The 16,052-nt window shown below is 40.3% G+C and overlaps 1 protein-coding gene across 2 annotated transcripts in view; it reads right to left on the minus strand.

The window, feature by feature from the left end:
• SEH1L (SEH1 like nucleoporin) overlaps positions 1-16,052 on the minus strand; it is a 118,089-nt gene that overhangs the window by 31,158 nt on the left and 70,879 nt on the right. For both annotated transcript variants that reach the window (XM_053714891.1, XM_053714892.1), the window contains exon 7: positions 5,664-5,821. In XM_053714891.1, coding sequence (XP_053570866.1) covers positions 5,664-5,821 — 158 coding nt within the window. The remainder of the gene's footprint in view (positions 1-5,663; positions 5,822-16,052) is intronic.

Here is a 16,052-nt window from a genome sequence, read left to right on the forward strand (position 1 = left end):
AGGGAGCAAATCAGGTCACCTAGATGGAAGGCACCACGGCTTGCAAAACCTTTCTCCCAAAAATAGCCTCAGAAGAAGCAAAAGTATCAAACTTGTAAAATTTAGTAAAAGTGTGCAGTGAAGACCAAGTCGCTGCCTTACATATCTGATCAACAGAAGCCTCGTTCTTGAAGGCCCATGTGGAAGCCACAGCCCTAGTGGAATGAGCTGTGATTCTGTCAGGAGGCTGCCGTCCGGCAGTCTCGTAAGCCAATCTGATGATGCTTTTAATCCAAAAAGAGAGAGAGGTAGAAGTTGCTTTTTGACCTCTCCTTTTACCAGAATAAACAACAAACAAGGAAGATGTTTGTCTAAAATCCTTTGTAGCATCTAAATAGAATTTTAGAGCACGAACAACATCCAAATTGTGCAACAGACGTTCCTTCTTTGAAACTGGATTCGGACACAAAGAAGGTACGACTATCTCCTGGTTAATGTTTTTGTTAGAAACAACTTTCGGAAGAAAACCAGGTTTAGTACGTAAAACCACCTTATCTGCATGGAACACCAGATAAGGAGGAGAATACTGCAGAGCAGATAATTCTGAAACTCTTCTAGCAGAAGAAATTGCAACCAAAAACAAAACTTTCCAAGATAATTACTTAATATCAACGGAATGTAAGGGTTCAAACGGAACCCCCTGAAGAACTGAAAGAACTAAATTGAGACTCCAAGGAGGAGTCAAAGGTTTGTAAACAGGCTTGATTCTAACCAGAGCCTGAACAAAGGCTTGAACATCTGGCACAGCTGCCAGCTTTTTATGAAGTAACACAGACAAGGCAGAAATCTGTCCCTTCAAGGAACTTGCAGATAATCCTTTCTCCAAACCTTCTTGAAGAAAGGATAGAATCTTAGGAATTTTTACCTTGTCCCAAGGGAATCCTTTAGATTCACACCAACAGATATATTTTTTCCATATTTTGTGGTAAATTTTTCTAGTTACAGGCTTTCTGGCCTGAACAAGAGTATCAATGACAGAATCTGAGAATCCTCGTTTTGATAAGATCAAGCGTTCAATCTCCAAGCAGTCAGTTGGAGTGAGACCAGATTCGGATGTTCGAACGGACCTTGAACAAGAAGGTCTCGTCTCAAAGGTAGCTTCCATGGTGGAGCCGATGACATATTCACCAGGTCTGCATACCAAGTCCTGCGTGGCCACGCAGGAGCTATCAAGATCACCGATGCCCTCTCCTGCTTGATCCTGGCTACCAGCCTGGGGATGAGAGGAAACGGCGGGAATACATAAGCTAGTTTGAAGGTCCAAGGTGCTACTAGTGCATCTACTAGAGTTGCCTTGGGATCCCTGGATCTGGACCCGTAGCAAGGAACCTTGAAGTTCTGACGAGAGGCCATCAGATCCATGTCTGGAATGCCCCACAGTTGAGTAATTTGGGCAAAGATTTCCGGATGGAGTTCCCACTCCCCCGGATGAAATGTCTGACGACTCAGAAAATCCGCTTCCCAATTTTCCACTCCTGGGATGTGGATTGCAGACAAGTGGCAGGAGTGAGTCTCCGCCCATTGAATGATTTTGGTCACTTCTTCCATCGCCAGGGAACTCCTTGTTCCCCCCTGATGGTTGATGTACGCAACAGTCGTCATGTTGTCTGATTGAAACCGTATGAACTTGGCCTTTGCTAGCTGAGGCCAAGCCTTGAGAGCATTGAATATCGCTCTCAGTTCCAGAATATTTATCGGTAGAAGAGATTCTTCCCGAGACCAAAGACCCTGAGCTTTCAGGGGTCCCCAGACCGCGCCCCAGACCACCAGACTGGCGTCGGTCGTGACAATGACCCACTCTGGTCTGCGGAAGCTCATCCCCTGTGACAGGTTGTCCAGGGACAGCCACCAACGGAGTGAATCTCTGGTCCTCTGATTTACTTGTATCGTCGGAGACAAGTCTGTATAGTCCCCATTCCACTGACTGAGCATGTACAGTTGTAATGGTCTTAGATGAATGCGCGCAAAAGGAACTATGTCCATTGCCGCTACCATCAAACCTATTACTTCCATGCACTGCGCTATGGAAGGAAGAGGAACAGAATGAAGTATTTGACAAGAGTTCAGAAGTTTTGTTTTTCTGGCCTCTGTCAGAAAAATCCTCATTTCTAAGGAGTCTATTATTGTTCCCAAGAAGGGAACCCTTGTTGACGGAGATAGAGAACTCTTTTCTACGTTCACTTTCCATCCGTGAGATCTGAGAAAGGCCAGGACAATGTCCGTGTGAGCCTTTGCTTGAGGAAGGGACGACGCTTGAATCAGAATGTCGTCCAAGTAAGGTACTACTGCAATGCCCCTTGGTCTTAGCACCGCTAGAAGGGACCCTAGTACCTTTGTGAAAATCCTTGGAGCAGTGGCTAATCCGAACGGAAGTGCCACAAACTGGTAATGCTTGTCCAGGAATGCGAACCTTAGGAACCGATGATGTTCCTTGTGGATAGGAATATGTAGATACGCATCCTTTAAATCCACCGTGGTCATGAATTGACCTTCCTGGATGGAAGGAAGAATTGTTCGAATGGTTTCCATTTTGAACGATGGAACCTTGAGAAACTTGTTTAGGATCTTGAGATCTAAGATTGGTCTGAACGTTCCCTCTTTTTTGGGAACTACGAACAGATTGGAGTAGAACCCCATCCCTTGTTCTCCTAATGGAACAGGATGAATCACTCCCATTTTTAACAGGTCTTCTACACAATGCAAGAATGCCTGTTTTTTTATGTGGTCTGAAGACAATTGAGACCTGTGGAACCTCCCCCTTGGGGGAAGCCCCTTGAATTCCAGAAGATAACCTTGGGAGACTATTTCTAGCGCCCAAGGATCCAGAACATCTCTTGCCCAAGCCTGAGCGAAGAGAGAGAGTCTGCCCCCCACCAGATCCGGTCCCGGATCGGGGGCCAACATCTCATGCTGTCTTGGTAGCAGTGGCAGGTTTCTTGGCCTGCTTTCCTTTGTTCCAGCCTTGCATTGGTCTCCAGGCTGGTTTGGCTTGAGAAGTATTACCCTCCTGCTTAGAGGACGTAGCACTTGGGGCTGGTCCGTTTCTGCGAAAGGGACGAAAATTAGGTTTATTTTTGGCCTTGAAAGACCTATCCTGAGGAAGGGCGTGGCCCTTGCCCCCAGTGATATCAGAGATAATCTCTTTCAAGTCAGGGCCAAACAGCGTTTTCCCCTTGAAAGGAATGTTAAGCAATTTGTTCTTGGAAGACGCATCCGCTGACCAAGATTTTAACCAAAGCGCTCTGCGCGCCACAATAGCAAACCCAGAATTTTTCGCCGCTAACCTAGCCAATTGCAAAGTGGCGTCTAGGGTGAAAGAATTAGCCAATTTGAGAGCACGAATTCTGTCCATAATCTCCTCATAAGAAGAAGAATTATTATTGATCGCCTTTTCTAGCTCATCGAACCAGAAACACGCGGCTGTAGTGACAGGGACAATGCATGAAATTGGTTGTAGAAGGTAACCTTGCTGAACAAACATCTTTTTAAGCAAACCTTCTAATTTTTTATCCATAGGATCTTTGAAAGCACAACTATCTTCTATGGGTATAGTGGTGCGTTTGTTTAGAGTAGAAACCGCCCCCCTCGACCTTTGGGACTGTCTGCCATAAGTCCTTTCTGGGGTCGACCATAGGAAACAATTTTTTAAATATGGGGGGAGGGACGAAAGGTATACCGGGCCTTTCCCATTCTTTATTTACAATGTCCGCCACCCGCTTGGGTATAGGAAAAGCTTCGGGGGGCCCCGGGACCTCTAGGAACTTGTCCATTTTACATAGTTTCTCTGGAATGACCAAATTCTCACAATCATCCAGAGTGGATAACACCTCCTTAAGCAGAGCGCGGAGATGTTCCAACTTAAATTTAAATGAAATCACATCAGGTTCAGCTTGTTGAGAAATTTTCCCTGAATCTGAAATTTCTCCCTCAGACAAAACCTCCCTGGCCCCCTCAGACTGGTGTAGGGGCCCTTCAGAACCAATATCATCAGCGTCCTCATGCTCTTCAGTATTTTCTAAAACAGAGCAGTCGCGCTTTCGCTGATAAGTGGGCATTTTGGCTAAAATGTTTTTGATAGAATTATCCATTACAGCCGTTAATTGTTGCATAGTAAGGAGTATTGGCGCGCTAGATGTACTAGGGGCCTCCTGTGTGGGCAAGACTGGTGTAGACGAAGGAGGGGATGATGCAGTACCATGCTTACTCCCCTCACTTGAGGAATCATCTTGGGCATCATTTTCTCTAAATTTTGTGTCACATAAATCACATCTATTTAAATGAGAAGGAACCTTGGCTTCCCCACATTCAGAACACAGTCTATCTGGTAGTTCAGACATGTTAAACAGGCATAAACTTGATAACAAAGTACAAAAAACGTTTTAAAATAAAACCGTTACTGTCACTTTAAATTTTAAACTGAACACACTTTATTACTGCAATTGCGAAAAAGTATGAAGGAATTGTTCAAAATTCACCAAAATTTCACCACAGTGTCTTAAAGCCTTAAAAGTATTGCACACCAAATTTGGAAGCTTTAACCCTTAAAATAACGGAACCGGAGCCGTTTTTTTATTTAACCCCTTTACAGTCCCTGGTATCTGCTTTGCTGAGACCCAACCAAGCCCAAAGGGGAATACGATACCAAATGACGCCTTCAGAAAGTCTTTTCTATGTATCAGAGCTCCTCACACATGCATCTGCATGTCATGCTTCTCAAAAACAAGTGCGCAATACAGGCGCGAAAATGAGACTCTGCCTATGATTAGGGAAAGCCCCTAGAGAATAAGGTGTCCAATACAGTGTCTGCCGGTTATTTTACAAAATTCCCAAGATTAAAATAATTCCTCAAGGCTATGGAGTATAAAATATGTTTATATATAAATCGATTTAGCCCAGAAAATGTCTACAGTCTTAAAAAGCCCTTGTGAAGCCCTTTTTTTCTGTCTGTAATAAAAATGGCTTACCGGATCCCATAGGGAAAATGACAGCTTCCAGCATTACATCGTCTTGTTAGAATGTGTCATACCTCAAGCAGCAAAAGTCTGCTCACTGTTCCCCCAACTGAAGTTAATTCCTCTCAACAGTCCTGTGTGGAAACAGCCATCGATTTTAGTAACGGTTGCTAAAATCATTTTCCTCTTACAAACAGAAATCTTCATCTCTTTTCTGTTTCAGAGTAAATAGTACATACCAGCACTATTTTAAAATAACAAACTCTTGATTGAATAATAAAAACTCTAAGCCATCTCCGTGGAGATGTTGCCTGTACAACGGCAAAGAGAATGACTGGGGAAGGCGGAGCCTAGGAGGGATCATGTGACCAGCTTTGCTGGGCTCTTTGCCATTTCCTGTTGGGGAAGAGAATATCCCACAAGTAAGGATGACGCCGTGGACCGGACACACCTATGTTGGAGAAAAGTGTTTTTCTTTATTGGTATTTCTATTTCAAGGACTCTCAACCTAGGACTCTCTTGGGTGTGAGATCAATGTGGAGTATATCACTTGCTCGAGTTCTCTTTAATCATAAACGTGACAAAATGATGCACATATATATATTTATTTACTTTTTTGTATTTTTTTTTTTTTTTTAAAACACAAACAGACCATATATGCCAGAAACATACCTTTCCACAGTCGCACGCTCCCATCGTCACCTGATGATGCCAGCACGGTGCCAGTTATGTTCCAGCTTACTCTCCATACTTGTGAGTTGTGGTTATCAAATTGAGCTACTGTATGGATTTCAAATTTTGTCACACCTCCAGATGAAGTCATCTCTTTCCTACAAAAAAAAAAAATACTGGGGTAAACCATTTCTTAACGCCACTTAAAGAAACGTGTCATATTGTGTTTTATTTATTTAATACAATGAATGTGTCAGTTGATTGCATAGGTACTCACTTCCAATTACTTTATTAAGTTACAATGTGAAATCATTTTTGATTACTTTTTTAATTTTCTTTAATACTATGTCTACATCTAGAAGGTGCAAAACATTTTATTCACTGTGAAACATGTTTATTCACTCCCAAGACAACACTTAATAAAACTATTACAGCTGCAGGGAATTTTCATGCCTCTACCAGCTTTGAACTTTGGCTACAAAGGTTTTTGCTGATTCTTCTTAGCAAAACTGCTCAGGCACGCTGGGCACTGTTGGTTAACAGCTCTGACTGTGCAAAATGTGTCATAGTTAATAGTTGTTTAACCACTCCAATGTAGCCCTGGCTTTGTGTTTAGGATCACTGTTAAACCCTTCTTTCAGGTCTTACAAAAGAAAGCAGTAAGCGCTCATCCAGATAACATGGCAATACCACCCTCCTGTTTTATTATGGGGCTGATATAGGATATCAATGGTTTGAAGCACAGATAGGGCCTGATGATTTAAACCTCTCCGCTCTGGCGAGATGATCTAATAAGTCTCAACAGTACCGCAAGTTCCCTCAAAGACATTTAACATTTTTTTTTATTTGAAAGTTGTTTATCTCTCTATGTAGATATCTGGATGTGAAGGACACATATATTGTAAAATATTGCTCAAAAATAGACCCAAAGATTTGGGCTCATTTCTCTCCATGCCAGTGAGTTTTTAATCATCAGGCCCATTGTGTCATGTGTTTAAGTGAAAAAAGCAACGGTGGTCTCATGTGCCACATCTTTCAAATGTTTCATGGAAAATTCAAAACAACAATCTGATGAATTATCACGAATGCTTTTATCTTTTCTACTTCTCAACATAGCACTGGTTTGCTAAAGACCAAGGTAACACCTGCAACATAAAAACATGTCTCTCATCATTTTTATGAGCCATATTTTTAATAACTGATTTAATAGCGTAAAGGTTATGTTCAAACATCTGAAATACATTTTTTGTTTTTAATTTTCCTTTATTGAAAGCTTTGTTGGACATTACAGAAAGTAGCTGGATACATCCCATAAACAACGAGAAAGATTAATACAGAAAAATAAGAAAAACAAACAAAGTTTATAAATAATATCAGAAGAGGGTTTTTGCGTTGTAGGGTTACATATTTGAAATATGTTGTTGATCCTTAAGTGAGTGTATGCTAAATATTGAACATGACTTCTGGAGAAGTCAAGTGTTGTGTGAGAAGTTCCCTAAGGAAGAAAATTTCTGAAGAGGAAGTTTCATTTGGGATTGCTGGTGGTTGAAGGGGTTTGTGAATTAATATATTCCCCCCATATGAAATAAAGGGATAGACATCTATCTTTTCGATTTTTGTATAATGATATTTTTTTTAAATGTAGGGAATAGGTAACTGTCTTTCCAAAATTGCACGGATGGTAATGATAGTTTTGTCCAATGGGAAGGAATAAAAACCAGGAAATATAGATAGGGCCCCAGGCGCCTACCAAAGGAGGCAAGGGATATGTAAGAGATACAAATAATATAGAAATGTGAAGAAAATATTACTTTAATTCAACAAGGTTAAAAACAGGAGTGTGAAGAAATATTACTTTAAATTTAACAAGATAAAAAATCATGGATCCATGCTAAAAAAATATTAATAAAATACAAGAAATAAAAAACATACAGTAAAGTAAAATGAATGGTTGATTGTATAAAATATACAAGACTACAATCACATAGGATAAAAAACAATAATAAATGCAATAATGTGCAATAATAAATGCGCCCTCTGGGGAGTGCTAGTACCCCATAAATGTCTATAGTCAAGATAACAGTCTTATGGGTAAATGACCCTTGAAAAGTGAATAAAGGTGATTCAGTTAATCTGTGAAGATATATAAAACGTAATCCTTAATATGTAAACTTTACAGGCTGAAAGTAAATAGTGAAAAAATAAATATGAAGGTTATAGATAAAAAATCCTGATGGTGGGGTTACTTGCAACTCAGTAGGGCATGAAAAAAGATACTGTTGTCTGTTAAAAAGGCTGCTAGTTCAGAGTGAGTGTGTAAGAATCAGCAGCTGATGAAAGGAACGTCCTCAACCTAAAAGAAATAAGAAACATACATGGCGCAATAACATACTAAAATCGAAGAAGTAATGGAATAAGGCTTACCAATCGGTCAACGCGTTTCGGCCCGTGATAGGCCTTTATCAAGACTGATTGTTAAGTGTTTGCTGGTAGCCTTTTATAAAAACCGTTTAGAAGTATTTATCATAATAGTCAATAGTTCTAATCGCAATGAGCATTTTATAGGTGGGAAGTTATTAAAAATAAAGATCTATGGAGTCAGGGGTAAAGAAATGTGGAGAACTTTTTCAATTTCTTTTTAGATGTCTGTCCAGTATGATTGTGTTGTGGAACAAATCAAACATATGTGCGTAAAGATACCCCTGCTATTGCAGCACCGCCAGCAGTCAGCTGGATAGTTTGGTATCATAGTGTTCAGTTTGCCTGGTGTGTAATACCATCTTTAAAGGAGTTTCACGTTCATCTCTGCAGTGGAGAAGGAGGAAGATGAGCTCATCTGTTTAAAAATTCTTCTCTACGTTTTAACACGCAAATTGTCGTTAAGCTCCTTTCCCATTTATGTAAATATGATGAGAGTGTATCAGAGTTATGTATCAGAAGTATTTTATATATTATAGATAGGATGCCCGTATGTGGGTGTGACATAAAACAAATTGTTTCAAACGGAGTGAGATATCTATATATATTGGCTTTATCTGGATGTGAGGAGATATAATGCGAAAGTTGAAGGTATCTAAACCAACTGCTAAATGTAGGTCCTATAATTTCTGAGATATCTTCTTTTGATTTTAACTTGCCATTTTGTAATAGTAAGTGGCATGGTATGGCCTGATGTAGTGTGGGTATTATCTGGTCTGTTGGTAAAAGGCAGGAAGAGTGGGGTTATTTATTATAGGTGTTAGTGGTGAATGTGGAGTTGACAAGGTTTTATGTGTTTTTAAGAGTTTGTCCCAATTCGTAACGTTTCCAATATGAGGGTAGACGCTGTTAGGTTTATATGTTTTCTTGTGTCTGGGAGCCAGCATAGGCCACCTAGTTGTATGCATTTGGCAAGGTTGTGCTCCAAGGTTATCCTTTCTTTATGGGCTGCTTGTTTACACCAGTCAGTTACTCTCTTGAGGATGGCCGCAGTGCGGTAGAGTGAAAGATTAGGGTTTCCTAGTCCGCCTTTGTGTTTGGGTCGATATAGGGTATGGGTGAATATGCAAGGACGTTTGTATTTCCAAATATATGAATTGAGTAGTCTTTGAAACTGATGTAAACTGCTTTCAGCGAGTGGTATAGGTAGTGTCTGGAAGATATATAGGAGTTTAGGTAGTATCATTTTAAGGCTACTCTGAGGTCATTCTGTTCAAACCCTCCTGTGATTAGCAAAAAAGACTAGTTTGATTTACCCCTTTGGGATCTGTGGAAATATTCTAACATACATTTTGCAGTAGCCGTAGATTCGGCATTGTTTCTTACATTCATATCAAGGACAGTTTATTATTAGTTACATTTGTGTCCATCCAGTTTTTATACTGTGCAATATTGTGAAAATTGGGTCAATTTTTTATATCTATCTAGTTTTTCTACTGTGTAACATTGTGTCATTTTTTGTTAGTTATAGGATACCTTTTTAGACTCCGCTATTTTATGAATATTTTTTAGATTGAGTAGACACACATCACTTTTTATATCCACCACTATTTATATTTACCACTTAAGTTTATCACGCCATATAACTTATACATTTAAGGTTTTATAGTTTATCTAGGCATCTAGATTCCATACACTACCCTAAGATTTGCTTAATTTTATTTTCAACATTATCGTAGGATACCTGCACCTTATATCTTTGCACTTTAACATTACACATGTAATATTAAGCCCTTGACATTTTTTTGATTTCTGTCCAATCATTGTATGTTGGTTTTATTTAGCTATATACGGATATCTTTTTTGATTTTTTGGGGAGACATCCCCATTTTATAAGGTTTCTATCTGATGCCTCTTAATATTTATTTTTGTATGTAAAGTTTTATACATGGATTATATTACTGAATAATAATACAATTTTCCTTTAAATGTAATCCTTCAGTACTCTATTGCTCTCATTGAGCGCTTCTTATCATATAATTTTTTATTTTGATTTACTCATTTTATTATACCTAGGGAAGGGTATATTTTGGTAAGGAGCTTATAGAGGACATAACCTTGCGCCCTGTTTTTTCCGTTTCCTATTTTTTATCTAACATAAGTGGCCATAACCTCCATTGCTAGAAGGAATAGGATAGGGGATAATGGGCACCCTTGTCGAGTTACGTTCCTAATTTGAAAAGAGTGTGATAAGGAATCGTTTAATCTGATTTTTGCAGAGGGATTAGGTGAATTTGTCATCAAATCCGAATCTAGCTAGTGTCATTTAGGAAGGACCAGCTTAAGTGGTCAAAAGCTTTTTCAACGTACATGGAAAGGAGCACTGGTGGTACGTGGTGTTTAGTAGTATATTCTACAACATTTAACATTTTTATTGTTGTCTCTGGCCTCTTGGAATAGGGTGAAACCAACTTGATTGAGATGTATTCGGTCAGGAAGGACATGGTTGATTTGGGTGGCCAGAATTTAGGAATATATCTTAATATCAATGATTAACAATGAAGTAGGCCAGAAATTGGAATGGGAGGTAGTTGGCTTTCCAAGTTCAGGCAAAACCACTACATGAGCTTCTAGCATGGAGGGGGAAAATGCTGCTCCTTCGGATATTTCATAGAAGATCATTTTTAAGGATGGGACCAGGATTTAAGAGTTTGAATAGCTGCTAATATTTCTTGTAGGGTAAAAGGGGCGTTAAGTTTTTCCTTCTGGCTTTGGGTGAGAGTCGGGAGGGAGCAATTTTGAACGAACTGAGTGTTTGTTGTAGGGTTTTGGTATGTGGATGTGTCAGACTGTAGGTTGTAAAGTTTGGTGTAGTATGTATGGAATGTTTGGGCGATTTTAGCAGTGGTTTTTAGTGGAGGTTGGTTAGGGAGTTGTAGTTTGTATATATGCGATTTGAGTTTTTAGTCGCATGCTAATAGCTTCCTGGATCTATTGCTTTCATAATGAAAAAGGCTTTTCGTTTTACGTTTAAGAATTTGGTATTTTAACTGTAGATAGTTTTTGTAAAGCTCCTCCGTGATTGTTTTGTCTTGGGGGGATTTTTTGTGTAGGCAGTCTTACTCTGCAAATTTAGTGGTTAGGTCTGTGTAAGTTTTCCTATGGGTCTTTTTTGCTTTGGATTGAAGTTTGATAAATTCCCCTCTGAGCATGCATTTATGTGCTTCCCATACAGTGAACTGGTTGGGTGTAGAGGGAGAATTTATATGGAAATAGTCAGTGAGTACAGTAGTCAGTTTATCCTTAATATCTACTCTATCTAAAAGGGTATTGTCTAGTTTCCAGAGGAATGGACCAGGTGTTTCCTCCCTCCAGTGTATATGTATTTGGACTGCTGAGTGGTCTGACCATGAAGTTGGTGTTATTTCGCAGCGGTGCAGTAGGGAGAGTCAAGCTTGGTCATCTGTAATACTTTTATAGCCCATCTTTAGTTCTTATCTCTGACTTACTCTGTTTTTAAAGAAAACAGGTTCATTTAATTTAAAATTAAATACATTTTCATTTTAGTTTAAGTCATAGTTTTTAAAAATAAAACAAAAAAACCTTAAGGGTAATTAGTTATGCAAAATACTGCAGCCCACTTAATTAGTGTATAGTAACAACAATTCACAAGCATTTCAAAATGAAATGCTTGTGCAATGCAGCCCCCTGCTCACTGGTGGCCAATCAGCCACTAGCTGGATGATTTCAATCCGCCACCTAAAAGGTGGTGGACAGGTTAAGGAGCATCGGTCTTATGACTGCTGCTTCTTAACTTTCCGTTTCATGGAGCCCTAAATGTGGGTAAAAGTAGTCATTTATAAAATATTTAAGACTAAAATAATTTTGCAGTTACATTTAAAAAGAAAAACCCCCAGCACAAATGAAGTACAAATACAATATTTATATATAATCTGGCAATCTTACAAAAACTGTCCGTTAATCAACTCAATTTTAAAATGTAAACTGAAGGGGGAAAAAAGTGCCATAAAATGTAATATTTTTATTTTCTAGATAGTATGTTAAAAAACATAATTTATGCTTACCTGATAAATGTATTTCTCTTGTAGTGTATCCAGTCCACGGATCATCCATTACTTATGGGATATATTCTCCTTCCCAACAGGAAGTTGCAAGAGTCCACCCACAGCAAAGCTGCTATATAGCTCCTCCCCTAACTGCCATTACCAGTCATTCGACCGAAAACATGCAGAGAAAGGAAAACCATAGGGTGCAGTGGTGACTGTAGTTTAATGGAAAAATTACCTGCCTTAAAGTGACAGGGCGGGCCATGGACTGTATACACTACAAGAGAAATACATTTATCAGGTAAGCATAAATTATGTTTTCTCTTGTTAAGTGTATCCAGTCCATGGATCATCCATTACTTATGGGATACCAATACCAAAGCTAAAGTACACGGATGATGGGAGGGACAAGGCAGGTACTTAAACGGAAGTTACCACTGCCTGTAAAAAACCCTTTCTCCCAAAAATAGCCTCCGAAGAAGCAAGGTATCAAATTTGTTAAATTTGAAAAAGTATGAAACGCAGACCAAGACTCCGTCTTGTAATCTGTTCAACAGAAGCCACATTTAAAAAAGGCCCAAGTGAAAACCACAGCTCTAGTAGAATGAGCTGTAATCCCTTCAGGAGGCTGCTGTCCAGCAGTCTCATAAGCTAAATGAATTATGCTTTTTAACCAAAAAGACAGAGAGGTTGCTGAAGTCCTTTGACCTCTCCTCTGTCCAGAATAGACAACAAACAAGGTGAATGTTTGATGAAAATCTGTAGTAGCTTGTAAGTAAAACTTTAAAACACGAACCACGTCCAAATTGTGTAATAGACGTTCCTTCTTTGAAGAAGGATTAGGATACAAGAATGGAACAACAATCTCTTGAGTGATATTCTTGTTAGATACCACCTTAGGTAAAAACCCAGGTTGGTACACAGGACTACCTTATCCGTACGGAGAACCAGATAAGGAGAATCACATTGCAACGCAGATAACTCGGAGACTCTATGAGCCGAGGAAATAGCTACCAAAAAGGAACTTTCCAAGATAGAAGTTTGATATCTATGGAATGAAAAGGTTCAAATGGAACTCCTTGAAGAACCTTAAGAACCAGCTTTAAGCTCCATGGCGGAGCAACATTTTTAACCACAGGCTTGGTTCTAACCAAAGCCTGACCAAATGCCTGAACGTCTAGAATACCTGCCAGACGCTTGTGCAAAAGAATAGACAGAGTAGAAATCTGTCCTTTTAAAGAACTAGCTGACAACCCTTTTCTCAAAATCATCTTGGAGAAAAGATAATATCCTGGGAATCCAGACTTTACTCCATGAGTAACCCTTGGATTCATAACAATAAGATATTTACACCATATCTTATGTTAAATTTTCCTAGAGACAGGCTTTTATGCCTGTATTAAGGTATCAATTACTGACTCGGAGAAGCCATGCTTTGATAACATCAAGCGTTCTGTCTCCAGGCAGTCCATCTCAGATTAGTTATATTTAGATGGTGGAAAAGACCCTGAGGTAGAGGGTCCTGTCTCAGAAGCAGAGACCGTGGTGGAAAGGATGACATGTCCACCAGATCTGCATACCAGGTCCTGCGTGGCCACGCAGGCGCTGTCAAAAGCACCAAAGCACTCTCCTGCTTGATCTTGTGCAAACCCCTCCGGAGGGAATTCCCACTCCCCCGGATGAAAAGTCTGACGACTTAGAAAATCTGCCTCCCAGTTCTCAACACCTGGGATAGGGATAGCTTTTAGACAAGAGTGAGTCTCTGTCCAGTGAATTATTTTAAGACTTCTAACATTGCTAGGGAACTTCTGTTCCCCCTTGATGGTTGATGTAAGCCACAGTCGTGATATTGTCCGACTGAAATATGATGTACCTCAGAGTTGCTAACTGAGGCCAAGTCTGAAGAGCATGGAATATCGCTCCCAGTTCCAGAATATTCATTAGAAGGAGGGTCTCCTCCTGAGTCCACTATCCCTGAGCCTTCAGGGAGTTCCAGACTGTATCCCAACCTAAAAGGCTGGCATCTGTTGTAACAATTGTCCCATCTGACCTGCGGAAGGTCATACCCTTGGACAGATGGACCCGAGATAGTCACCAGAGAAGAGAATCTCTGGTTTCTTGGTCCGGATTTAACAGGAGAACAAATCTGTGTAATCCCCGTTCCTCTGGCTGAGCATGCATAGTTGCAGTGGTCTGAAATGTAGGCGTGCAAACGGTACTATGTCCCTTGCCGCTACCATTAAGCCGATTACATTCATGTACTGAGCCACCAAAGGGCGCGGATGGAATGAAGAACACGGCAGAAATTTAGAAACTGACAACCTGGACTCCGTCAGGTAAATTTTAATTTCTACAAAATCTATCAGAATCCCTAGGAGGGAAACCCTTGATATTGGGGATAGAGAACTCTTTCCTTGTTCACTTTCCACCCATGCGATCTCAGAAATGCCAGTACTACGTCCGTATGAGACTTGGCAACTTGGATGTTTGACGCCTGTATCAGGATGTCGTCTAAATAAGGGGCCACTTCTATGCCCCGCGGCCTAAGGACCGCCAAAGTGACCCCAGAACCTCCATAAAGATTCTAGGGGCTGTAGTTAACCCAAAGGAAAGAGCTACAAACTGGTAATGCCTGTCTAGAAAGGCAAACCTGAAAAACCGATGGTGATCTTTATGCATCGTAATGTGAGGATAAGCATCCTTCAAATCCATTGTAGTCCTCTATTGACTCTCCTGGATCATAGTTAAGATGGTACGAATAGTTTCCATCTTAAATGATAGAATTCTAAAGAATTTGTTTAAGATCTTTTAGATCCAAAATAGGTCTGAAGGTTTCCTTTCCTTGGGAACCACAAACCGATTTGAGGAAATCTGTGTCCCTGTTCCTCTATTGGAACTGAATGGGTCACGTACACAATGCAAGAATGTCTCTTTCTTTATCTGGTTTGCAGATAAATGTGAAAGGCAAAAACTCCCCTTTTTTGGGGGGGAAAGCTTTGAAATCCAGAAGATATCTCTGGGGTATAATTTCCAATGCCCAGGGATCCTGGGCATCTCTTGCCCACGCCTGGGCGAAGAATGAAGTCTGCCCCCTATAGGATCCGTTACCAGATAGGGGTCCGTTCCTCATGCTGTTTTAGAGGCAGCAGCAGGCTCCTTGACCTGCTTATCTTTGTTCCAGGTCCGGTTGTCTCCAGACCGACTTGGACTGAGCAAAAGTTCCCTCTTATTTTGTCTTAGAGGAAGTTGATGCCACACCTGCCTTGAATTTTCGAAAGGCACGAAAATTAGGCCTTTTTTGTCCCTTGATTTGGACCTGTCCTGAGGAAGGGCATGATCTTTTCCTCCAGTGATATAAGTAATAATCTCCTTCAAACTAGGCCTGAATAGGGTCTGCCCCTTGAAGGGAAGTTAAGTAGCTTATTTATTAAAGTCACGACAGCTGACCATGATATAAGCCATAGCGCTCTGCGCGCCAGTATAGTAAAAAACAGAATTCTTAGCCGTTAGTCTAGTCAAAGGAACAAAGGCATCAGAAAACAAAGGAATTGGCTAGCTTAAGTGCTCTAAGCTTGTCAAATATATTCATCCAATGGAGCCTGTAAAGCCTCATCAAGAGACTCAAACCAGAACGCCGCAGCAGCAGTGACAGGAGCAATGCGTGCAAGGGGCTGCAGGATAAAACCTTGTTGAATAAACATTTTTTATCCATTGGATCTAAAAAAGCACAACAGTCCTCGCCAGAGGTAGTGGTACGCTTAGCTAGAGTAGAAACTCTTCTCTCCACCTTAGGAACTGTCTGCCATAAGTCCCGTGTGGTGGCAACTATTAGAAAACATTCTTCTAAAAAATAGGAGGGGAAGAGAACGGCACACCTGGTCTATCCCATTCCTTATGAAAAATT

Source organism: Bombina bombina, chromosome 5, assembly GCF_027579735.1.
Source record: "Bombina bombina isolate aBomBom1 chromosome 5, aBomBom1.pri, whole genome shotgun sequence".
Lineage (NCBI taxonomy): Eukaryota > Metazoa > Chordata > Amphibia > Anura > Bombinatoridae > Bombina > Bombina bombina.